This window comes from Penicillium chermesinum, assembly GCF_028974085.1.
Source record: "Penicillium chermesinum strain IBT 19713 chromosome Unknown utg000003l:1.0-5111272.0:1.0-5115320.0, whole genome shotgun sequence".
Taxonomy (NCBI): domain Eukaryota; kingdom Fungi; phylum Ascomycota; class Eurotiomycetes; order Eurotiales; family Aspergillaceae; genus Penicillium; species Penicillium chermesinum.
In genome coordinates this window covers 390,263-413,914 of record NW_026695313.1, presented here as the reverse complement: position 1 = coordinate 413,914, position 23,652 = coordinate 390,263, and the positions used below count along the sequence as shown (strand labels likewise).

Sequence of the window (23,652 nt, the reverse complement as noted above, 5' to 3'; positions counted from 1 at the left end):
ATGATTTAGGTGGATTAACTGGGGGGGACAGATATCGCAAGGCGCAAAGCTGAAGAAATGGCACAATTTTAGTTGGAAATGCCGATAAAGCTTAACCAGTTTAGGTTGGTGTTACAACGCCGGCAAATCACGTCTTCTCTGCTGCCGCAGGCTGCAGATGCGAGGGAACGTCGCATTGGGGGGCTCGCTTAGCCAGATTGAGTATTGGAGGGGTAGATTGGGAAGGTCGCAAAAAATTGAAGAGATTGTAGAGAGAATGGACGAACGGCGTTGATCCAACCCTTAGGGCTCCTACAGACTGGCTTCAATTCTTCCGCTTCAATTATACCACTACCTGACCCTTCTTTATCTGTATTCCCCATCAATCCATCTTCTGCGGATGCTGGTAAATACTGGAATGGATGGACATGCAGTAGGGTGCAAATTCGACTTAATAAACTACCGTAGGCTGTAGTTTTGGAGAGCGTCTAGTTGACAAGAATCCGCACTAGTGGCAGTAATCAACACTCGCCACGTAGCAGCTACTAGAAGTTACCAATCTAGTCGGTATCCAAGTTTATTGACACTGTTAAGAGTCTCCTCAGTCCATACTACAAATAAGGGGACTCAATAATTGACTCATATCAGACGTCGAATGCGATGTTCTATCTACACCAGGGAAAAAAGCCAAGGATCATCCCAAGCCTCCAAAGGAAAACAAAAGTCCAACTCCACGAGCAACAAAAAGACAATGCCAATAAAACTCCGGTAGGGCACCACCACCCATTATATCATGTCTATTGTTTTCTTCCGATGCTTCGTTGGCCCCGGTTGGTTGCCTCAACGACCTCAGGCAAGCATCCAGCGGCAGCGGCAAAGAACCCAAGGAAGGCCTTGCTTGGGCTCAACACACGACTCAGATACTCGGGGTGGAACTGCACGCCCACGAACCAGGGATGATCCTTGATCTCGACGATCTCCATACGCTCGCCCTTGACATCCTTGCCGATGAAGGAAAGACCAGCCTTCTCAATCTTCTCGATGTAAGAAGGGTTGACTTCGTAACGGTGACGGTGACGCTCTTCGATCTGTGAAACAGAGGTCCCGTAGAGAGCCCGCAGGCGCGACCACTCGGTGCCCTCCTGAAAGATACAAGGGTGCTTGCCCAGTCGCATGGTTCCGCCGAGCTTGCCCTTGTCAACCTCGGGCATGTAAACGATGGCGTGGTTTTCGGCCGATGGGTGAAGTTCCTCGCTGCCCACATCGTCAACGCCAACCACGTTGCGGCAGTACTCCAGCACAGCCAGCTGCATACCCAAGCAGACACCAAGGAAAGGCTTGTTCTGAGTACGTGCCCATGTAATGGCCTTCATCATACCCTCACAGCCGCGAATACCGAAGCCACCTGGGACGAGAATACCGTCGGCGGTGCAGACGGAGTGCCACGCCTTATGGTAGTCGGCAGGCGATGCCGACTCATCCTCAAGGTGTGAGGAGTCGACCCAGATAATTTGGATCTTCTTGTGGCAGTACATAGCTGCATGCTCGAGAGCCTTCCCGACACTAATGTAGGCGTCGTGAAGCGAAGTGTATTTTCCGACCAGAGCAATTTTCACAGTGTCGTGGAGGAAGTCTTGGCCTCGGGCTGGAGACACCCAGTCCTTCCACATAGATTTACCCTGCGCGACAAGCTCCGGGTCACGCTTCATACCCGGTGCACGGAGGTCGAGCATTTGGCTGATGGTATCAATCAGCGCCTGCTTCTCGAGCAGAAGGGGCACGTGGTATGTGGTAGTCACGTTGTGCACTGCGATCACCTGGTATGGCTCGATAGAGCACATGTTGGCAATCTTGTTGATGGTACTTTGGTCGAGCGGCTGTTCGCAACGACATGCGATAAGGTCTGGGTTGAGACCCGCGCTACGCACATCGCTCATAGCGCGCTGGGTGGGCTTCGTCTTCTGTTCTCCGCCCGGCCCGGGGGGGATGACAGGGACGTAGGAAACGTGGATCTGGACGAAGTTACCCTTTCCAGCCCGTCGTTGGAGCTGGCTGAGGGCGTGGATGAAAGGCGCGCTCTCGATATCTCCAACCGTGCCACCCAGCTCAATGATACACACGTCAGGCTCGGCGTTGGATTCGTCAACTGGAACTCTAGCCACTCGCTCGATCCACTCCTGGATCGCATCGGTCACATGGGGCACAACCTGAACAGTCTTGCCCAGGTAGTGGCCAATACGCTCCTTGTTGATGACGTTCTGGTAGACCTTTCCGGTGGTGATGTTGTGGTCCCGGGTAAGCGAAGTCAGGAGGTAGCGCTCGTAGTTTCCGAGATCGAGATCCATTTCACCACCATCATCTGTGACGTAGACCTCGCCGTGCCTAGTATGATCAGGTGGTGTTAATAAGTTGGTCGTCCCCGAATTGTCGGATCACGGATACTGACTCGGTAGGCGCCATGGTACCGGCATCGATATTGATGTACGGGTCAATCTTGATGCTCGAGACTGTGAGGCCAGTAGTCTTGAGGAGAAGACCAGTGCTGGAGGCAATAATGCCCTTCCCCACGCCGGAGATGACACCTAGGATGCGAACGATTGTCAGAAGGAATAGAACAATGGTGTAACGCAAGCGACACAAAGAGCCACATACCTCCAGAAACCAGAACGTACTTCATCTTGACAGTGACAGGTCAAGAATTGGGACCAACTATCGGTGTGGGCGACACTGTACTCGGCGGTGGCAGAGGGAGCTGAGAGAAAAAAAGTCAATCAAGTGGATCAGTCACGTGGTGATATCATATCTTATCTGCCCTTAGATGGGGGGTAGTCCGTAGCCTCCAGGGCTGCACACTTCAGTATAACCAAGACCAGTCGAAACATTTCAGCAGAAGGCGCTAATGATAGCTTCGGTCCATAAATCCTAGCTGATTTCTGACCCCGTTTGCCCGTCCATTGAGCTCACAACCACTACCAAACAACGCGTCTACATGTCCCTTAGCGCGATTCGGTGACCATCAATAACACAGCATTCTTGGCGCATCTAATATGGCTATACACAATATGCAAAGGAAAATCCTAAGCCTTTTTATTTTCCATTTATAATTGAGTTGAATCAATAGTCCTGACTACCAACCCTCTGTCCCAACATTCAGCTTGTCTTGGGCAGAATAATGCGCAACGCCCTGGGAGATATGCTATCTGCAGTACCATCATCGCCTATACCGAATACGAACTCATCCAGTCCAATATTTCCATAGATGTGGGAATCCAGGGTCACCCAAGTAATACAGGAGGAGGTGAACGGACCAATACCGTCTGGCAGCAACGGGGGGATGACGGCCCGGAAAGAGAGCTGGCCCGGGCTCGTAAGCCCTGTAGGGTACAAGCGAATGTCAAGTTGTGAAGGATCAGTGAACCCGTTTAGAGTGGCATAGCTCTGGAGCATGTTGGTCCCGTTATTAGACCACTTCGTGACGACCAGACCGGGGCCATCGTCTGTGGCAATAGTAATCGACGAATTACTATTGTTCTGAGAATATGTGCCCGAGAAACGGGTGTTGGCCTGCCTCTTAGCAGCTTCCTCAAGAGCAGGCAGAAGTGTTTCAGAAATAGTGTCCGCGCTGAGTGCCCCGAGCTCATGCGTGTTGTTTCCTGCAGCGAGAATCACAAAGCCTGCATCGTGGTCTGGGTCCAGAGCAAATACGCTTGAGTAAGTGCCAACATCTCCTGATTTAGTGTAGAGATCTATTGGTCGCTCATATTTGAACGAGACTATCTCCCATGGAGAACCAACACCGTATTCAAGGGATGACGTGTGGCTTTGAGGTTTCAACCAACGCCGTGTGTTCAAGGGTGATAAAAGGATATTGTTGAGTATGGCACGGCCTAGACTCGCCATATCATTTGCCGTTGAGAAGATACCTCCAGCCCTGTATCTATTTCAGCTTCCTCTCCCTGTCAAGATCTCAGAGCTACTTACGGCCCCTCATCTCCGAAAGCAAAATTCCACCAGTATTCTCCTTGTGGAGCAGGGATTACCCCGATTGCAGTATCTGGAGGCGTATAGAAAGTGTGAGAAAGTCCCAGTGGGTCGATGATGTCTCTTTTCAGCACGTCCTCGAAATCCCAGCTTGAAAATGCTTCAACAAGGTAGCCAAGGATTTGAAAGGCCGCATTGGAGTAAATCGGAGTCGAAGATACGGATACGATAGGGTGGGCTTGGAACAGCCCAGTGAAAAATTCTAGAGGCGAGAGTATCCATCAGATGATATGAAACGAGATTTAATGCAACTCTTTGACCTACGTGTCCTATTGCACGGATTCGGGACACCGCAGGGTGGGATTTCTGCGGGGTCCAAGGCTGGGAATCCCAAAGACTCAAGCAGGGGAGCCTTCTCGGCAAGATCAAGGGTACCATCTTCAGTCTAGTCAGCTTTGCCGTAGGTTCATAAAGGGGATTCCTAAGGTTCATGCTTACAATCTCTTGCCAGGCCGGCCAGATGGCTCACCAACTCTCTCACCGTTATTTCATTCCACTTGATGAAGTCAATGCCGTCTTCCCTCTTCGTAGCATTATTAAAAAGTTCAAACTCGGCGTCTCGGATCTCTGGGATGTAGTTGGACACGTGATCGTTAAACGTATGAAATCGATCCTTGATGAGGAGCAAGAAAGCTGTGAATATTTTTGAAGTACTTCCAATACGGAAGACGGTGTTCTGGTCTACCGTAGTAACGCCAATGGTGGTATTTATAGAGGGGTCGGTGTAAGAGAAATTCAGCAATGGAACTGATTCGCTTTTATCGAAAACTTGCAAAGACAACGAGTTCCCGGCGAATTTTCCTGATTCGATGAGATTCTGAATATTCGTGGTGATATTCTGCAATGCCAGGTTGAACGTAGCATCACTGGAGAGGTTCGTAGGAGCAGGCCAACTGGGCCCAAGGAGTGGGCACAAGTTGACAGCGTTGGCGGAGAACAGAAATGTCAAAATTAGGAGCAGTTTCATGATGAATTAGCCTTGTCCGAATTTTCCTACATAACTTGGCGACGCAGAGGATTCGAACCGGACATTTAATGCTCTTTGACAATTTGACCCCGCGGTGACAATGCGGAGGGGGGGCAGATTTAAGGAGTTTGTGATCGGATGGCATTTATTAGAGGGTTATACTAAATACCACAGGGGTGGTCTCCTGGCTTCAGACTCTTACAGGAATGTAACTGCGGATTGTAATAAGGCACTTGGATTCATTCAGTGAAATCTCTCCAAGACCTAGCATCATATTTCCGAGTGTGGAAAAAATTATCCGAGGCCGTCCCAGCTAGACAACCTCTTGTCTTTGACTTGCAACCTTCTTTGTCTTGCTATCTTTCGAAAATGCGCCTAGGCTGGAGATCATTTGTGGATGTTATTTCCCACGCGCAATCAGATACCCCCTTCAGGTAATATTTTTCTACTCTCGATCTTCTTATCTCAATACTCTACCTTTCTATCTAGAGTATGTGAGGTTACACGATCCCACTGTGGTAATCTGTCTGGCGCTCATGGAGGCGGGAGGTATGCGGCTATTCGTCGTACCTACACTTCTAGGCATAATTGACAGATAAAACAGAGAAATAATACTTCCAATTTATTTTTGCGGTATAGAAATGGTCCACGGATCTCGTTCTTCTCTTTCTTACGGTTGCCCTTTTCGGGGGAACTTGGACGGGACGGAACAAAGGAGGTGCATTTGCGCTAGGCTCGATACCACCTATGGGAAATGCACGAGTCGGCGACCTCGGTACTAAGAGGGGTCGCAAAATATTCAGGTTGCATTTTTGTGTTCTTTTCTGGTTTTGTTTTTGACATGCCATTTTAGCTGTATAAGAAGGGGCTTGCGCATGGACAGAACTCCAATAGATCATCTAAGCACCAACTTCATGCAGATGGGTCAGACTCAATGCAGTGTAACTCGATCGCAATATTTGTTATCTACGTGAATGTCAGAGAAGATATTTGCAATACATGGGGTTACTAGTTTGGTTGCATGGTGAAAGTGCCTGGCTATCTGTCTTCCTGCCCGGGGAAAGCATATATATCCTCGGCTGTGTACCATGAATTTATTCTGCGAACCAGCCAGAACTCGAATTAGATTAGAATGAAGGTTTGCAAGGATAGCGTGATGGTCATTATGTTCCTTCTATTCACCCAATCTCTAAGATTGACCAAAGCGCTCTTTCCTGTGGATGTTGAGTTAAAATTAGTTATATGAGTTTTAAGCTGGTTTGCGTGTAGCAAGCAAACGGTTGACTCCAAGTTGGCAAAATTTTGATCTGTTGTATCAACTCCCGCTGGTGGTCCAGTTGGTCAGGGCATCTGACTGTAATAGCAATTATTGAAATCAGAGAGTCGGCGGCTCGAATCCGCCCCAGCGGAGTTAACCTTTTTTTTTTTGGCGCCTTTCACTTCCTTTTTTGGTCCACACAGTAAAGATGCGCGCTTTGGAACAATAAAATCGTAGGACAGAACTAACCATCCATTTCATGATATGCTATTATTGAAGGGATAAGAAAGTAGCTCCAGGGAATGTCGCAATGGGGGGCAGAATGCAAGGAATGTCAAGAATTAAAGGGGGTAAAAAAAGAAAGGGTGCAACTCCGCTGGGGCGGATTCGAGCCGCCGACTCTCTGATTTCAATAATTGCTATTACAGTCAGATGCCCTGACCAACTGGACCACCAGCGGGAGTTCGTGATTGGCTGGCATATTTTTGACCTCATGAAGCAATGTATGTCTTTCCTTCTACAGGCGACATAATAAAATACAAATTTGCCAGTATACTGCAATCTCAGTGTGTAGGCCAAACAGCCATTATTCTCGACTTAACTACAGCTCTACTTCCTCACGATCATATCAGTGCGGGGTCTCGGAAAATGTCTCCGAGTAATTCTGTGATACCGTTCTTCCAGTACTCGCAATCCATCCACCCATATTAGGCATCTGCTCTTCCATCGCTGCAATGAGTTATCCAAGCGACAGATGCAGGGGTACAATCGCGTATCCACCATGCACCAGTCCCACAATTCCAACAACTCTTTTGACCTATCCGGTTGTTTCGAAGCCAGGTAATGGACCCTCCCTGGGTCCCTGTCGAGAACAAAGGGCCCCCGTGATCATAGCCTTTCACCCATGGCCCCCCCCTTCTTTGTGAACGAATGTAGACAGCTTCATTTTTGCCCTTGCCCATTACAGCTCGGCTAATCATGTCCCACCCCTCGACAAATTGATCTGAATAGATAGAAGCTGACTCGCTCTGGAGCTAAGGGACTATGCTTCTCCCTCTCATGCCAACCACTTCTCTGCCCTTGGCATCGGCTGGGGGTTGGGTCTTGGCCATTTCCAGGGATAACAGGCTACATTCACGGCTGATGAGAATTGATGGATCGCCGACACTCTTATCCCTCCTTCTGCTGTGAATGGTTTGTATAATGTCGATGGAGCGGTTGCCTGTGCCCAGCGAGGGCCATACCTGGTCAATTATTTAGCGAAATAACTTTACCTAGACACAAGACCAATCTGCAAAGAACCAGGATTGACCAAATAGTTTTATATCCATACTTTTGGAGGCTGTTGTCATAATATACAGCTGGTGGGTACGGCCGGTGGGAGCACGAGAAAACACCATGCATTGAGAAAACAATATTGAACTTATAGATTGCGAAAGTTATGTGCCTCCCTGGGATGAGTAGTCTCATGGAGAATTGTGAACTCGTTTGCCCACTCCAGAATGACTTGACGTTTCAAATTCTAGGTTATGGCCTGCTCGAAACCGCTATGCCCACACATACTAGGAATATATAACCGGGACAGGCCTTCGATGCACTACTAGTATTAGTACAACTACCGGCATTGCAAAATTCTCTGTTCAACGTGGCTATTCTTGTCATTTGCATATTGCTGATTATATGAGGAATACAAAGACTTGAAAAACATAATGGTACCGGTATCTTTGAGTTGGTTGATACGCAGTTGATGACTCCTAAAAGGGCATTTTCCATGGCTCTCATTTCTTATGTTCCCTCGAATATATCTCTGGTATGTCACTAGTCCCGGGTGAGACGAGGCCCAGATTCATCTAGCATGAACAGCCGGCGAAGAACAAAAGAAGAACAGGAGTAGAAATGAGGCTCTATATAATTGTACAGCGCTATGAATGTAGCCAAGTCCGTCGGGTATTCTCGTTTGCCCACCTGAAATAAGACCGAGTCTTCGTAAAACGCCAAAATATGGTACAAGTGTTATACATGATGCAAATATATCATATCAGTGCCTGTCCACGGAACATGCCCTCGCGAACCTCACGCACAACATCCTTCCGATCTTTCTTGCCAACAAGAACAACACCACGGCCACGCTTGCCCATGCGACCGAGACGACCCAGGCGGTGGATGAAGTCGATCGTTGTGTGAGGGACGTGGTAGAGCACGACAGTCTTCACAGCCAGAGTATCAATACCTCTGGAGGCAATATCTGTAGTGACCAGGACTTTGGTATTTTCGAGGTGACGAACCACCGCAGGCTTCTTCTCGGACATGACAAATGGGATTGACTTTTCGGAACGAGCCTGCTTCCGAGCAAGCGTAACTTCTTCAGCGGTCGGTGGTTGGTCGACCTCCGTGAAGTCGGCGAGAATCTCTTCTTGCTTACGGGAACCGGAGTCACGCGACAAGGACACAGCGTCGATACCCTTGGACGCCAGGAACTTAGCGACCTCCTCGGCTTCATCACGCTCGTTGACGAAGACAAGAATTTTCTTGACCTTCGGAGGCATGTAGGATGCAAGAGTGCCATAGTCTTCGCCGTCGCTAGATTCGCCAGCTTTTCCAATCGACCAGATCACATCTGCACAGGCCAGATTGCGGTTTCCACGATAAGGCTCTTTATCAATATCTACAACGCCCAGCTGTACTCGACGAGGAATGGCGTGCAGGTTGGGAGTGGTAAGTCTTCGGAGATCGGGATACCGCTTCCTCAGCTGGTTGTCGAGACTTCGGGGATGGTCGCCGAGCAGAAAATCATTTTCTTGAGCGAGGAAGCCGCTTTGTCCACAACTTCCATCGTAGTAGGGAGGAACGAACGATCCATTAGAGAGTCAGCTTCGTCAAGGACGAGGTGGCTAACCCGGCTGAGGACATAAGGGTTCGTTTTCGCGATGGAAGCCAGAAGATGGGGTGTCGATACTAGAACATCAATGCCATCAGGGTGGAACAAGGTATTTTTGATGCGACGAGGGGTGAGATTCGACGAAATGACTCCAGACCGGAACTTGACAGTGTGGCCAAGCGCTTTCACCTTTGCTCCGACCTGAGCGACGAGCTCGGATGTTGGAACAAGGATGATAGCCTTGGGCCGGCCAGCGTTGGTCATAGGGGGCTCTTCCGGTTCAAGCTCGAAGGTTCGGTTTTTCAACCTCTCTTCCCTTTCTTTCGCTTTTTCTTGTTCAGCGATCTTTTGTTCCTCGGCCTCTACGGCCTCCGACCGCTTGACGGCGTCCACGACTGGCAAGAGATATGCAAGCGTTTTGCCCGAGCCCGTTTCAGCCGCTAGCAGGTATTTTTCGCATTCGAGGGTGTCTTCTGTTCCCTTGGGGACGGACTTCCTCGTTTTCGGTTTGTTATCTAGGAGCTGAGGGATCGCGAGTCGCTGGATAGGTGTAGGAGTGGCGTCCACCAGGCCAGGAAGGGCCTGCGTGAAGATCGACTGGCGAATCGTGGGCAACAGCGGGAAATGGTCGAAGCTAGTGATGTTTGCAATCTTCGATTTGATGGCAGTGCGGCGGCTATAGGTAATGGGAGATAAAGACGTTTGCATTTTGAGAGCTTTATACAATGGACTTTCGGCCTTTTTGGTCTTGGGGTCTTCGCCGGATCGCTTGAGGGCGGCTTGGGATCGGGGCCGTGGGGCATCTGGAATACGTGCTCTTGTCTGATTCATTCCTGCGAAGGGTCCGTCCTGGCTTCTCCCACGGCGTGGCTTATCCAAATTCTGTTTGGCGACATTCGGGGATAGTGCCATGCGAGCAACTCTGCGGCGTTGTCGCGCCGTTGCCATTGTTCTTGTGGTCTGCCATGTTGCAAATAAAACGGGGGATGAGAGAATACTTGGCCGTGATTGACACAGCAAGCAGGTTGAAAGGCGGGTAGGCAGAGGCATGATGCCTGCGCAAATAGACAATGGGCCACGGAGATGTAAAGCTGTCGCCAAGGTCATCCAAAAAAAACTTGGTTATCAGGAGAAGGAGACACTATACCCGATAAAGCAAAGCGCAATATGTCACCGATGCCTGATATATCAGGTGGCAGTGGGCGACGATAAGAGATAAGGGGTCCAGATGGCCACAAGGCATAAATCAGGCATCAAATCTGGCAACCAAGGCGCTAACGCCCGCACGTCCCCGTTTCATCGTCGTTGCCATGGAGACCACCCGCCCTGCCCGCAACTGTCAACAACTTGACTTGCTTTCGGGGTAACAAACCCACTCTCTGTTCCATGGAAATAGATATCGTGATCTGACTCCCCTGTTTATCCTTTCACATCCCTTCGTTATCCCTTCTTATCTTAACCATTGGTCTTATTGCAGCTGTTGACAAGCCAACTGTGTGGTGACGCATTCTACATTCCAGAGGAGATCAACAACTTTCCTACCTTAAGGGCTTTTCTGCTAGGTCGCTGGCTAACAGTACCCACGCGGCTCTGGTATTCATTGGCAAAGGTATGTTGTCTGCTATCGGGCCTTCGGCCCATCACCCCGATCTACCTTGCTTGGCTTCTTCGAATCGATCAACAAACGTTATGCGCCACGACTGACAACAAGCGACAGACATCCTCCTGACCTGGGTTTAATAACTTGCTGGCTTGCAAATACCAGAAACTCTTGACACCATAGCAATGGCTGGTGGACTGGGCCAACGGCCACTCTCCGAAGTGAGCCCGATGGCACAGCGGCGCAACTCTCCTATCTTGAACCAAAACACGAAGGTATGATCGAGAATACCCTACCTTGTCTTTCGCCCATGAACTAAATGACATTTGCAGGTTCCGAATGGCGAGTCGGCGGCGTACGATGCATCACCTTTGAACAACACTGCCTCCCCGCGACTCTTCTGGAAGGGTCGCGATTCCCCAACACCTTTTTCCAAAGGCGCCGAGAATCGTATGCCTTACGACCCAGAGGGTTCCTATTTCCCCGCCAAGCGTCCATCGCTTGAGGATTTAAAACGCGTGTCACGAGTCAAGAATCATAATATGTTCCGCGAAGGTGGACAAGAATACGACCCAGCACAGGTTTCGCTTCCCGTGAGACCGCTCGGAGCGGATCGGTCGCCAAACCGCGAGAGCCAAAAAAACCTCGCGAAATCTCAATTCGTCAAAGAAGACGAGGACGTAGAAGGCCAGATCCCCCGACCGCCATCACCAAGCAAGGATCAACCCTCCCCTGGCAAATCATCTCTCTCAAAGGGTAGCCGATATGGCAAAGGATTCAATCCCTCAGAAATCTGGTCAGAATATGATAGCGCAGGTCATCGTCATGCGAAGAGTGTGACATTTGATGCCGCCCCACCACAAGTCAATGAATACGAGATGCGAACACCTGATCCATCTTCTATTGCCTCTGGGTCCCGCGAGAATAGCTATGATTCAGAAGAGGATGACGTTTCTGCATTCGATTTTGAATACTCGATGGACCGAGACGATAGCTTCGATGCTTCTCTTGAGGATATCGAGAAGACTCCGGTCGTCATGCCTGAAGATTGGCGCTTCATGAGTCCAGGGAGCGCTGAGGACGAGGACAGCTTCACAGAACACGAGGAGAACCATACAGATGATGAACGTCCTGTTTCACGAGAAGGCGATACAAGCAGCCACAGCCGGGTCGACTCCTTGGATTCGAACGGAGACCGTCGTCCACTTCCACCTTTACCCTCTGTGAATCGACTTTCTGGCGCGCGACCATCGTCGGCTGGTAAGCTTGCTAGCGCCTTCGAGTTTGGCAATGGTAGCCAGCGAGGAGTACCGGCTCCTCTTGCTCCTGCCTCGTGTGCGAAATCGGACATCAATGGGGCCATGTCCCTAGAGGAACGACTTCGCCTTATGATGTTGAAAGACAAGCATGATGAAGATGAGGAAAACAAAGAGGAACACAGCAAGCCATCTGATAATGCAGAAGATAAGAAATGCGCAACCAATGACGATGGCAGTGCAGGGGAGTCAGCCACCAATGATGCCATTTTTTCACCACCCCGCATCTCCCGAGACTCCATCTTGAAAGATATTCGGAAAGATGATGAGTATGAAGATGACGGAATCTTCGACGATGACTCCCACATTGCATCCAGCCCTAATTCGTACAATAACTATGACCCCGACGTTCCGATCCCCTCGCTTGAAACCGACTATGATCATGAAGGAGAAGACGAAGATGAAGAAGATGATGATTCCTCAAGCGTGATAATTAAGGAGGAAGCACGCGATGATGATGACTTGTACACGATTCCAGACTTCTATCAAAGCATGTCTGACAACAGTCTGTCTTCTCATGACCAGCGGGCCAAGTATGACGAAGATAGCAACTATTCACTGCGATCCGCGGCGGAGGCCGCCCCAGCCCAGACTGACGGCCAGGAGTCCTCTGGTCAAACTACGCCCGTGCCTGGAGATGGCCACGATGAAGGGCACGATAATGACCCTGAAGAAGCCCTAGAGGATAAGGCCGCCGAAGATCAGCCCTTGAACATGGCCTCAATCCGTCAGTCTCTGGGGCGCCCTGTCACTCCGGAGATCAAAGAGGAGCCTACCTCAGAGCCATCAACCCCCCAACTCCGTCATTCGCCACCCACTGGAGGGCGAGGAGGGATCCGGCGAGGAGCAGGAGGAAGCAGAGAGCTCGTCAGATGAGTCTGTGCCTGAACCCATCGCTACTATCCGTGCCCCTGGCATGGGTCTCAAGACTCGACCCTCGCTCACTCCGGCTGATATGGAATCTATGGCGGCCACTCGTCGCAAGATCAGCGGTCAACAGCCTCCGCCAATGCCGCAACTCACTAAGACATTATCAAATGAATCTGGAAAGTCCGATCAGGCGTCCAAAAAGTCGGGCAAGTCCAATGGTTCTGGATCAGCACCCAAATTGGAACTCCCCGACCACTCGGCTCAACGCCAAAGTAGTTTGATGAAACTGGACATTCCATTCAGCATCCAAGAGGAAAGCCTAGGATTTGGACTCGATAAAGAGTTTGACCGTGTCATCGAATCTCAAAAGGTTGCGTTTAACCTCGCCCTTCCCCTATCTGCTTCTACCCCCGGCATTCCCTTTCAGGACCAGGACCAGGAACCTCTGGCGACCCAGGACCCAGGAGCCACCAATCCACTTGACCTTGCAAAAATAGCTAACCACCGTTCATTACGACAGAGAGGGTACCTTATGCGCCAAAACACCAAGGTTGTCATTGCTAGCAACCGCAATGATGATGATTCTGTTCTTGCGGCGGAATCAGAGGCACATGACCCCCGAGGGACGCGCTCTGCTGGTTCTTCTCCAAGGAAAGCCAGTCAGCAGACGTGGACTACTGTTCCCTGGAATAGCCAGCCCCGTCGTCCGAGTGTGAAATTGGCTGGAGCCGTTCCCAAGAAGAAGCCCGTTCCTGGATCTGGATCCGTCCCGCCCCTCCCTGGCCAGTCCAGTAATGTACAGGACGCATCTTCTCTCGAGGAGAGCGAGTCAATTCCTCAAGAAACGTACGAGGAGGGCGAGGAGAGAGGTCGCCTATTCGTCAAGGTTGTCGGAATCAAGTACCTGGATCTGCCTCTCCCGAAAGGTAAGTCTTCAGCTATATCAACACTCAGAAATAGCAAAACTAACGTTATTAGGCGAGCGATCATACTTTGCGCTCACTTTGGACAATGGCCTGCACTGTGTTACGACCTCTTGGCTCGAGCTAGGAAAGTCTGCTCCGATCGGACAGGAATTCGAGCTGATTGTTCAGAATGATCTTGAATTCCAATTGACCCTACAGATGAAGGTCGATGAGAACAAGCTTTACCCTCAGGAGAACCCAAGCTCTCCATCTCGCCAGAAGGGTTCGGCGTTGAGCCGCGTTTTTGCATCGCCGCGCCGCCGCAAGGAACTTGATCTCAAGCAGCAGTTGCAGTCTCAACAAGCCAAGACCAAGGATGTCAATGCACCCGTCTGGGACCGCCTTCGCAATCTTGTTGCCCGCGACGGTAGCTTCGGCCGTAGCTACATTGCCCTCAGCGACCACGAGCAGTACGCCTTTGGCCGTCCTTACACCGTTGATGTTCCATGTTTCAATGAATGGGCGGTTGACGAGCAGCCTAGCAGCGTGAAGAGCAAGAAAAGTGCTACTAGTGTCACCGCCTCGCGCCGTGCGCCATACCGAATTGGCAAGTTGGAGCTGCAGTTACTCTTTGTCCCCAAGCCGAAGGGTGCCAAGGATGAAGACATGCCCAAGAGCATGAACGCCTGCATCCGCGAGATGCGTGATGCAGAGAGTATTGCCTCTCGTTCCTGGGAGGGATTCTTGTCTCAACAAGGTGGTGACTGCCCAGTAAGTCCATTTCTTCATTCCAAACCCCGGAATTTTCACTGACTCGGAACTAGTTCTGGCGCCGTCGTTTCTTCAAATTGCAAGGATCCAAGTTGACTGCTTATCATGAGACAACGAGACAGCCCCGTGCCACTATCAACCTCGCAAAGGCAGCCAAGCTTATTGATGACAGGCCATCCCTCACCCAAAAAGAAACAAGCACCCGTGGTGGTGGTCGCCGAAAGTCTGCCTTCGCCGAGGAAGAAGAAGGCTACATGTTTGTGGAAGAAGGCTTCCGTATTCGCTTTGGCAACGGTGAAGTGATTGATTTCTACGCGGACAGCGCTGCTGACAAAGACGGCTGGCTGCGAGTGATGTCGGAGGCTGTGGGCAAAGGAGCTTCCGCCGGAAATGGATCTGTGAAGCCCTGGGCAGACTTTGTTCTTAAGCGTGAGCGCAGTCTCGCTTCGCGACGCCAAGCCGCCGAGAGCCTCCCTCCACGGGGTAGCAGTATTCCCGTAGCCTCTGGTTCACCAACAGGGAAGAGGCGAAGCGCCGTCATGGCAGGGCCTTCAACATCTGCAGGATTGGGAGCGCAGGCGTCTCCCACCTTCCAGCCTCGCCACAAACACACAAACTCTCAACCGGAAATGACTAGCGCCGACGCTCGCCACCAGAAGACACGATCTCTGATGTTTTAAGTCAAGCCTGAAGCATTCGGTCTGCACAAAAAGCCCATCTTCTCTTCTTCTGTTCATGATGTCAAGTTGTCACAATAACCCTTTTACTATCCCCCAGAGGTGCCCACTTTATTCTTATCTCTGCATACAGGAGAACCATTTCCTTTCTGTTTTCTGTCTTGTCCTCACGGAGTTGGTGTATGATCCGACCTCGATTTTGCTTCTCTTTTTTTTGCTCTTCCTTTTCCGATTTGCTGTTTCCTCTGTCTGGGTGAACATTTTGATTGAAGCCCCCATGCCTGCCTCGGGTGATATGACAATGCTATGACCCATCACTCCAGGACACCTCCAGACGTTTTCCTTTCGAGATCCTGTGGTACGTTAACGAGAAATAACAGCCCTGCACTTTTCTTTCTTGAGTCGATAGTTTTCTGGCCTACAAATATGATTCTTGTCTCCTTTAATCCTTCGTTATTCGAACATGGGCACAACTCGTCCACACGGACACTGGTTGAATCTCCTGCGGAATACCTCCTTTGGTTGTGTAATCGTAACGAAAGATCCAGTATATTCTTTCTTTTTATTTTCCATCTTCGTACCACGTTCGTTTGGAAACACCCGGATCGCCGATGGACAGGGAGGCCACGGCAATTGGTCTGAAATTTCCTATTTCTGACATGGCCTGGGCGTCTGCCTTGCAAGCGAAGTGCTGAGTGCACTTCTCTTCCTTTGTTCCTTTCCATGCCATACTCAAACTTCGACATCCCAACAATGTGGTGCCGTATACTTGCGCGTTGTCTTCGTAACTTATCCTGACCATCCATGACATTTCCCACTGAGAATCAACATTAGCCCAATGATACTTCTTGACAAGCTTTGTGATATTCTACGCGGATTGACCTTCAACCCAACTGAGGCTGGACATCGAGCGTTTTCTACTGCCAAATTTCATTCACCTGCAATTTTCTTCACTTCATCGTTCAAGCTGTTTCAACCTCACGTTCTCAGACATGACCTCCGATCCATCGAGCATTGCCAACTCTAAAAGTACGGCTGGTGGGGTTTCACACACTTATGTGAGAGAACCCCGTTTGGAGCTCCAGAAGATGTGGAAGAATTCCTAAATACTATGCCTCATCCGACATGTTGAATATCCATCCGGCCGAAGAAATGAGACCCGAATCATATCAAAATATAACGGTTGTTCCGAAGACCCAAAACAACATGGCCTCATAGCATAGCCATATATTCGCTGTATTACAGTGGAGAGCTTTGGTATCTGTGCCTATACGGCTTCCAGGCCCCTTTTCCGGACGTGCCACTACCCGACATCGCGGAAACAAGCCAGCAGAGATACAAATTTCGAATGTTTAAATGGGCCAAATCTGCGTCCTTCCAAATCCTGATTATATCACACAGATACATTCCAACCAATATTCTACATGTGTCGTGGTCTAAAATCTGAAAGCACCTATATCCATGCCGGGTGTGGCAGTAGCAGAAAGCTGCCACTAAGCTGCATTTGCAAGGTACAGTCCTCTCGACCTAGACCATATTCCCGAGTGAACAAGACAGCCAAGCCTGAAGGGAGAGCTTCGACAGAATTGCCACCAAGGTATTCGAGCTCTGCCTGGCATGTGATACCGGCAGACTCTCTTTCAAACGCATAATAGACCATCCAGCCTTTAGCAAGAATACTCCTACTATTGAGCACCAATCCCACATTCCGGACATAGAACTTCTTCAAGAACTAAATCCGTCATTAAAAAGTCTAATAGATGAGCCCTAGAGTGTATACACCGCTATTCTAACTGTAGATTATAAGACACATTACCCGACCCTAAGAAAAAATCTCGACCTCGCAGCAGATATCCAAACAGATATTTAGACCGTCAACAAACGTTATGATAACACTTTAACAACATGGAAAGCAGCAAGAGACATACTTAAAGCAGCGCAACTCAGACCAAAAGTCACAACCGTCTTGTCCACTATCACGAAACCAAATCTATAAAAACCTTGTCATGCTTACAAACCTTAATCGTATGATAGCCTAGCAGACATCGAAACAAATTTCTACAAGCCAGGCTATTTTGACAAGCTCAAGTGCTATAATATTATTAACCTCCTGTCAGACGAGGAAAGTAAAGATAAAGATACAGCTATAACATTCGTAAATGTCACATTAGACTATATGTGCACTTCAATAAGCCGCACGATCGCTTTTAAGACGCCTCCAACGCGAACAGGGTCACCAAGGCCCGCAAGAAGCGAATTTAAACGTCACTTTTAGGCCTTCCTTACATCTTCGAAGCCCTTGACATTCGCACGCATCAGGACAACGGTCTTTTGCCGGGCCCATGATGTTAGCGATCCCGTGGGTCTCGTGAATAGAGCTTTTAGGGTAGCATAGTTTCCAATGAACAATCATTACTCCACCGAGCTACGGCCACGCCGGGAATCATCCAAGATATTGCAGCTACGGACACACAAATCGCTGATCATTTCGTACCATCAAGCAGAAGATTATTAGCAATCACAGGGAGCATATACACCAAACTCATCCAATGGATGAGTTTGGTGTGATAGCAGAGACCGCTCATGCGCCCCGATCCCAGAGTGCGGTAGTATGACGCCTTCATAACAGTCTACACAGAAGATAGCCCTCAATATAATGTACCCTTGACTAAAAAGTCGTGCAACCTTGCTGTCACATGCTGCTAGCTCTCTGTGTCACTTGACAGACAAGCTGATTATGGAAACTGAATTTATCAGCATTCTTCATCGAACACAATTATTGCGTGCTGTATGTACATCCATTACAAATTCAACCCCGCAAGACAGAAACGTGCTATAAAGGGATATCTTGCGGAAGCCCTCGAGGAGGATACTGGTCACCATCTAGAATATTTTTCTCCACTGCTCTCTTCAAATCGCAATCATAATGGCATCGGCTGCTATTCAAACTCCCGGGGGCCACGCCGGGACTGCTCTTGCAACGCCTGTGGGAGTCCCCGTGGGCGAGAAGCCCCATCACGTTCAAACAACACTGAACTTCTTCAAAGAGAATCCAGACGGATCTGAGCCGACGCCGAATTATGCAGGAAAGCCCGAGTCCTACAACAGGGAGCATGACACTCTTCCCGCCCTGATCCACGACGTCAGTGGCCACGAGCTGGATTATTCCCTCGACAAGCAGGGCTTCCAATTCTATTATCATGAAAGTGCAGAGAAAGACTTTCTCAATGACGAGAAGATCCAACGTCAATACTATCCCGAAACAGAGCAACTGCTGAAGGATGCGTATGTGAAGAAACAACCTCCCCCTCCCCTGCTTACCGAACCTTGGAATAGCCCACAGAACTGATAACATTCTGTCGTAAAGGACCGGTGCTTCACGAGTATTCATCTTCGACCATACAATCCGCCGTGGCTCCGGCACTAACATCCTGCGCGGACCAGTCCAGCGGGTCCATATTGACCAGTCCTACCAGGCGTCGAAGAACCGCGTATCGTACCACCTCCCTGACGAGGCTCCGGAGTTATTGAAAGGCAGATACCAGATTATCAATGTCTGGCGCCCCATCCGGACCATCCTCAAGGACCCTTTGGCAGTTGCTGATGCGCGCACGGTGCCGGAGGAGGTCCTGGTGCCGATTAAACTCATCTATCCGGACCGCGAGGGCGAGACGTTCGGGGTAAAGGCGCACCCCGATATCAAGTGGTATTATCGGTACGGGCAGACGCCAAACTTGGTCACTTTGATCAAGTGCTTCGATTCCAAGACTGATGGGCGGGCACGCCGTATCCCCATACGGCGTTTACGAACGCTGAAACGGAGAACGAGCCTGCGCGCGAAAGCATCGAGATTCGGGCGTTGGTATTCCATCCCGATGACCGGGATTAGGTTTCAATTTTTTAAGTTGGTTCCTGGTAGTTCTGTTTCAATGTGGAATTTACGACTACTTTTCATGGAGAATGAACAAGTTAATGGAATTGTATTTGGACTGGATCAGAGATTGTATGCTTGATTATTGCTGTACATGAGACATTTATTTCCCTGCCATGTCCTTGATAGCTGCCATCAGATCGCTTGGGCTGAGGCCCTGGGAATTGATCTGTTCGAACAAGCCACCGCATCCTTCCTTGGTGACACCGATAGTGCGGAATTTGGGAGTGAGTTTACGAGCCAAGAGCTGCGAGCCCAGGCGAGAACCTAAGCCGGTCTTCTCCGCAATAGACTCTACCACCAGAACGAAGGGTGAGGAGCCGTAGTTCTTGATAGCGTCTTCATCGACGACGTTGAGAGTAGGCTTGTTGACCAAACCAACATCAAGGCCCTCCTTGCGCAGCCGCTCGACCGCGTCCAAGGAACGGTACAGCATGTCACCGTAGGAGACAACGTATCCAGCGGTACCCTTGCGAACAATCTCGTCCTTGCCAGGAACAAACTCGTAGCCTTCGCCGTAGAGCTTCTGGTCGGTACCTTCCTTGAGGATGTAGGGGACCTTGGCTCGGGTCGAGAAGACAAAGCGCATGCCCTGGTCCCAGAACACCCTGTTCAAGACTGCCTTCATCTGCTCACCATCGGCGGGGAAGTACAGCGAAGTGGCCTCGGCATCCGCCAAGCCGTTATCGGCAAAGAAGTGGTTCAAGCCAAAGTGACAAGTGTTGTCGGCCATCTCGTCGACACCACTGTGCGAGAAATGAGACAGCACAGTGCAGTTGTTGAGGCGGGCCATGGTGATTTCCGAGACGACCATCTCGAGGAAGGCAGAGAAAGTCGAGAAAACACCCTGGCGCTCGCCGTTGCTGCCAAACCCAAATCCGGCAGCGGCGGAGAAGTTGCCTCGCTCCATAACGCCGGATGCGACGAAGACCTCTGGGTGCTCGGAGGCGATGGCCTTCAGACCGGTGGAGCCGGCAAGATCAGAGTCGATGACCATGACTCGTCGGATGGCCTCCTCCTTGCTGAGCTTGTTGAGGATCGAGTTGACGGCCTCACCAAAAATGACCCGGTTGGCGCCCTTCTCCTTCGATGTGCCCAGGTACTCATGGGGGTTGGAGCGGCCCTTGATTTCATCGTAGAAGGCGAGGGACTCCTTGCTGTATCCGCGCGAGGTGAGGTACTTGCGGGCAATGTCGACTGTAATCACATCGTGAGCCTTGGTCTGGCCTTCGAGGGACTCAATGCCAGGGGCCATCTTGCGGTCCACAATCACGGCTGCGGGGCCCTTGTGGTTGACGACCTCGACAACGGCACTGTACAAGGAATCGATGTTCTCGCCCTCGGCGCGAACAACGTGCAGACCGTGACCCGAGAGGGTCTTAAACAGATCAAATCCCTTCAGGTAGTCTGAGGGGTGTCCGGCAATAGTGACATCGTTGTTGTCAATGAAAAGCTTGACATTCAGGCCCTTGGCTACCGCCAGTCGGGCAGCCTCAGCATCGTTACCTTCCTGCTGGGATCCGTCTGAGCCGAGCAGGATAACATTCTTGTCCTTGTTCGCCAACGCCACACCGTTGACCATTCCCCACATGTGTCCAAGGCGACCGGAGCTGAACTTGACTCCGGGGGTGAAGCCAAGCTCGGGGTGGCCCGGGAGGTGTGAATCAGCATCTCGGTAGTTGAGAAGGTGGTCTGGCTCGATCTTGCCGTCCAGGGCAGCTAGGAGGTATTGTGTCGCAACTCGGTGGCCCGCTTCATCGAACAGAGCATCGACCCATTGGTCGGGGTTGGCATTAATGAAGGCGAGGAGGATGCACACTTCGGGTGCAGTATCGAAAGGACCACCAGTGTGGCCGGAGACGCCACGGGCGGAGCCTGCTGCCGTGAAAGCGATAATTGCATCTCTGAATAGATTGATATTGCTCAGCAGGTCGCTCTTTTGCTCCGCAGTCAAGGTGGCATTCTTCTTGGGATCAAGCTTGAGCTGCTTGAACTGCTTGAGATCTACAGGAAGCTTGTATCCGGTGGACATTTTGAAGGCTTCGTACAACTCGTGAAGATATTTACAAGGAGAAAAAAACTTAGGAGACAGCAGATCAAAATTATGAGAGCGAACTGCCAACAGAAAACCGGATCGAAGCCAGCGCAACCCTGCGGGCTGTGGATGTTGACGTCATACAAGATACAAGCGGCGGGGTCCAGTCCACTATCTTTAATACCAGTTACATGCACGGAGGTAGGTACTCCGGAGTAACTACTTGGGCCAACTATAACATTTTTCCTATGGTGGGGCTTTCCTAGTGAGACTCACCGAGTAAATCTCAGTCCGGGAACCTTGGAATCTCCCCAATGACTCAAATGTCCACCATAACTAGATATCTGTTGAGTAGTCGACACTCATACCATAAGAGAACTGTGCCCCACCAGGTCTCTGTGGGTTCGGACCTAATGTTTGATGGACCTCAATTTTCACCGTGCCCTCGAAAATTCACGAATTAGAGCACAGTGATGCAGAAACACAGGGCTTAGACTGCTACCCCGCACTAGTGTAGAAAAATGTGTTTTACTTTTATTGGACACTTCAGATCTATACTCAAGTCTTGGGATAAAGTACAGCTACGTCTCTTCATTCTGACCAACAGAACGAAATTTTATCCTTCATTTTCATTTCTACTTCAATTTATTCTCTTTAGCCTGATCGGGATACTTTTAGTTATAAGCCAAAAGCCCTTCACTCCGCGAGACAAGCCCACCCGTGGACCAAGCAGCTAGCAAAGTGCGGCTATGTTTTTGGCGCTCATGCAGAGGAGGCTATCTGTGAAAACGATGACCAGATACCCAAGACTAAAGGATGTCCTATAATGCTATCCATCATTACCTAGGAGGATTGCCTACCATGTACCTTGCTAACTAGCTCTTAGCTTAGACAGAATAGAGTCAAATCTCCAAATCTGGGCTAGACTGTGCGACTCCAGACTATAAGCCTCTTGAAGAATCCTTCTGCTAACATAATCATACAGCACATGTAGCCGTAGCTGCAGGAATGAAGATGGTTCATTAGGAACTAGAGTAGGTGCTAGCGAAGAGGAGCCCCTCATGTGACCCGTCAGGGAGCTTGGGGTAGCAGCACCGAATAAAGCAAGGATGGAAGACCTTGCTAGGTTTTGGGTGTAGAGATTGCGAAGATGTCGGCAGTTGGCGTTCGGTGTTGGTCGAGGAACACTCTTTGATAGAGTCCACCACGAAGACCGGCTGGGATGGCTCCAGTCTCCTCCTGGTAGCGCTGGTAATCCGAGGCTCTGAGGATAGTTCGCGCTGAACATCCCTCGGTAGCCGTGTCACATTTCTGCTTATCGGTGCGCTCAAAATCAATGAAGAACTAGAGATCTCGGGTAAAAGATAAAGCTGGACCGAAGACTTGGTGGTGGAGTGTGTAGCAGGTACTGTAGAGGATGATTTTGTTGGTCGCAGCACCGCGACTGAAGATTTGAGAGAACAATCGAGCTCTCTCACATTTTGCTGCCTAGGGCCCAGATCAGTATGCAGATAACAAGACTCTTGGTAAGCTGAAGCAGCACTCACCTAGCCACTTTGTAATCACATGGCAATGATTTATCGCACCCCAGCCCTCGCACTCCCAACATTCATGAACGGCATGATCAACGGCTATCATTTTTCATGTGTCTACTGCCATGAGGGAACGTCATACCGAGACGTTCTCTGCTTGACAGGCTGTCACGATCCTTTATGACCGGATTACCTCTGGCAGTAGGAGGCCCCTTGAACAATAACAGAATGTGGCCTGCCAGATAATAATTCAAGGTCACGATGAAACTGCACCTCAAAATTCTGAAATACAACTGTGAATGTCGGCTGGTTGGTGCGTTTTGGTGACCAAAGGGCGTATCCTGACCAGTCGACTGTAGGGGTAAACGGCTCCTTTGCTACCCATTGTCAGTGAGAGTCACTCATTGATGGAGAGCAATGGCAAGGGTGCCAGTATTTGAAATACTAGAACTCAAGAAAGGAGAGGAAGAAGAAGAGGAAGAGGAAGAAGTTCGATCAATATATCTCAATCCTTGGGCGGTGATATGTGGCAGAAGTAAGTAACGGTGACACCCATAAGAGCAAAGCTGTTGGTAAGTGGGAAGCTGTAGTCCCATGAGGTACTGCATCCCTAAGCCCAGAAGTCTTTTGGATCGCATTTATACCAGTAATTTGCGGGACCGTATTCTCCCGTGCATTGGAAGTGTTTAGCTGCGGCAGATTGCAGGCACGGGTGCAATTTACCGTCGATATACAGGTGGGAATCGCCTCATGTTTTGTTGTTTGCCATATGCACAAAGCGGATGTGTGTTATTTACAGCTTTGAATATCCTCATATAAGTTCTCATCCACCTCGCAGTTACCGTTTACGAAGGATTCACTATTCTATCAGACCCCCCTACATTGCTACAGA

At 50.0% G+C, this 23,652-nt stretch overlaps 7 protein-coding genes across 7 annotated transcripts; 2 read left to right on the top strand and 5 right to left on the bottom strand.

Moving 5' to 3' along the window:
* Positions 1 to 776: 776 nt before the first annotated feature.
* N7468_003041 (CTP synthase) lies at positions 777 to 2,656 on the bottom strand (the record flags this gene model as incomplete). The annotated part of the gene is made up of 3 exons (XM_058472338.1): positions 777 to 2,361; positions 2,426 to 2,561; positions 2,632 to 2,656. 3 exons carry the CDS (start codon positions 2,654 to 2,656, stop codon positions 777 to 779), a joined length of 1,746 nt encoding a protein of 581 aa, XP_058331341.1.
* A 473-nt stretch (positions 2,657 to 3,129) lies between these two features.
* Positions 3,130 to 4,987, bottom strand: N7468_003040 (serine hydrolase domain-containing protein; the record flags this gene model as incomplete). The annotated part of the gene is made up of 4 exons (XM_058472337.1): positions 3,130 to 3,910; positions 3,961 to 4,222; positions 4,285 to 4,398; positions 4,459 to 4,987. 4 exons carry the CDS (start codon positions 4,985 to 4,987, stop codon positions 3,130 to 3,132), a joined length of 1,686 nt encoding a protein of 561 aa, XP_058331340.1.
* A 3,291-nt stretch (positions 4,988 to 8,278) lies between these two features.
* On the bottom strand, positions 8,279 to 10,071 carry mrh4 (ATP-dependent RNA helicase MRH4; the record flags this gene model as incomplete). The annotated part of the gene is given in 2 exon segments (XM_058472336.1): positions 8,279 to 8,995; positions 9,010 to 10,071. 2 exon segments carry the CDS (start codon positions 10,069 to 10,071, stop codon positions 8,279 to 8,281), a joined length of 1,779 nt encoding a protein of 592 aa, XP_058331339.1.
* Positions 10,072 to 10,908: 837 nt separating this feature from the next.
* bud4 (uncharacterized protein) lies at positions 10,909 to 15,265 on the top strand (the record flags this gene model as incomplete). The annotated part of the gene is made up of 5 exons (XM_058472335.1): positions 10,909 to 10,998; positions 11,056 to 12,770; positions 12,823 to 13,835; positions 13,888 to 14,585; positions 14,639 to 15,265. 5 exons carry the CDS (start codon positions 10,909 to 10,911, stop codon positions 15,263 to 15,265), a joined length of 4,143 nt encoding a protein of 1,380 aa, XP_058331338.1.
* Positions 15,266 to 18,188: 2,923 nt separating this feature from the next.
* Positions 18,189 to 19,176, top strand: N7468_003037 (uncharacterized protein; the record flags this gene model as incomplete). Its single annotated transcript, XM_058472334.1, has 2 exons — positions 18,189 to 18,547; positions 18,630 to 19,176. Coding segments are annotated over 2 exons (906 nt in total), but the record flags the coding sequence as incomplete, so codon positions are not given.
* A 120-nt stretch (positions 19,177 to 19,296) lies between these two features.
* On the bottom strand, positions 19,297 to 21,225 carry N7468_003036 (uncharacterized protein; the record flags this gene model as incomplete). Its single annotated transcript, XM_058472333.1, has 1 exon — positions 19,297 to 21,225. The coding sequence occupies one exon, from the start codon at positions 21,223 to 21,225 to the stop codon at positions 19,297 to 19,299; it is 1,929 nt and encodes a 642-aa protein (XP_058331336.1).
* A 1,125-nt stretch (positions 21,226 to 22,350) lies between these two features.
* On the bottom strand, positions 22,351 to 22,850 carry N7468_003035 (uncharacterized protein; the record flags this gene model as incomplete). The annotated part of the gene is made up of 2 exons (XM_058472332.1): positions 22,351 to 22,572; positions 22,815 to 22,850. The coding sequence occupies 2 exons, from the start codon at positions 22,848 to 22,850 to the stop codon at positions 22,351 to 22,353; spliced, it is 258 nt and encodes an 85-aa protein (XP_058331335.1).
* Positions 22,851 to 23,652: the final 802 nt, after the last annotated feature.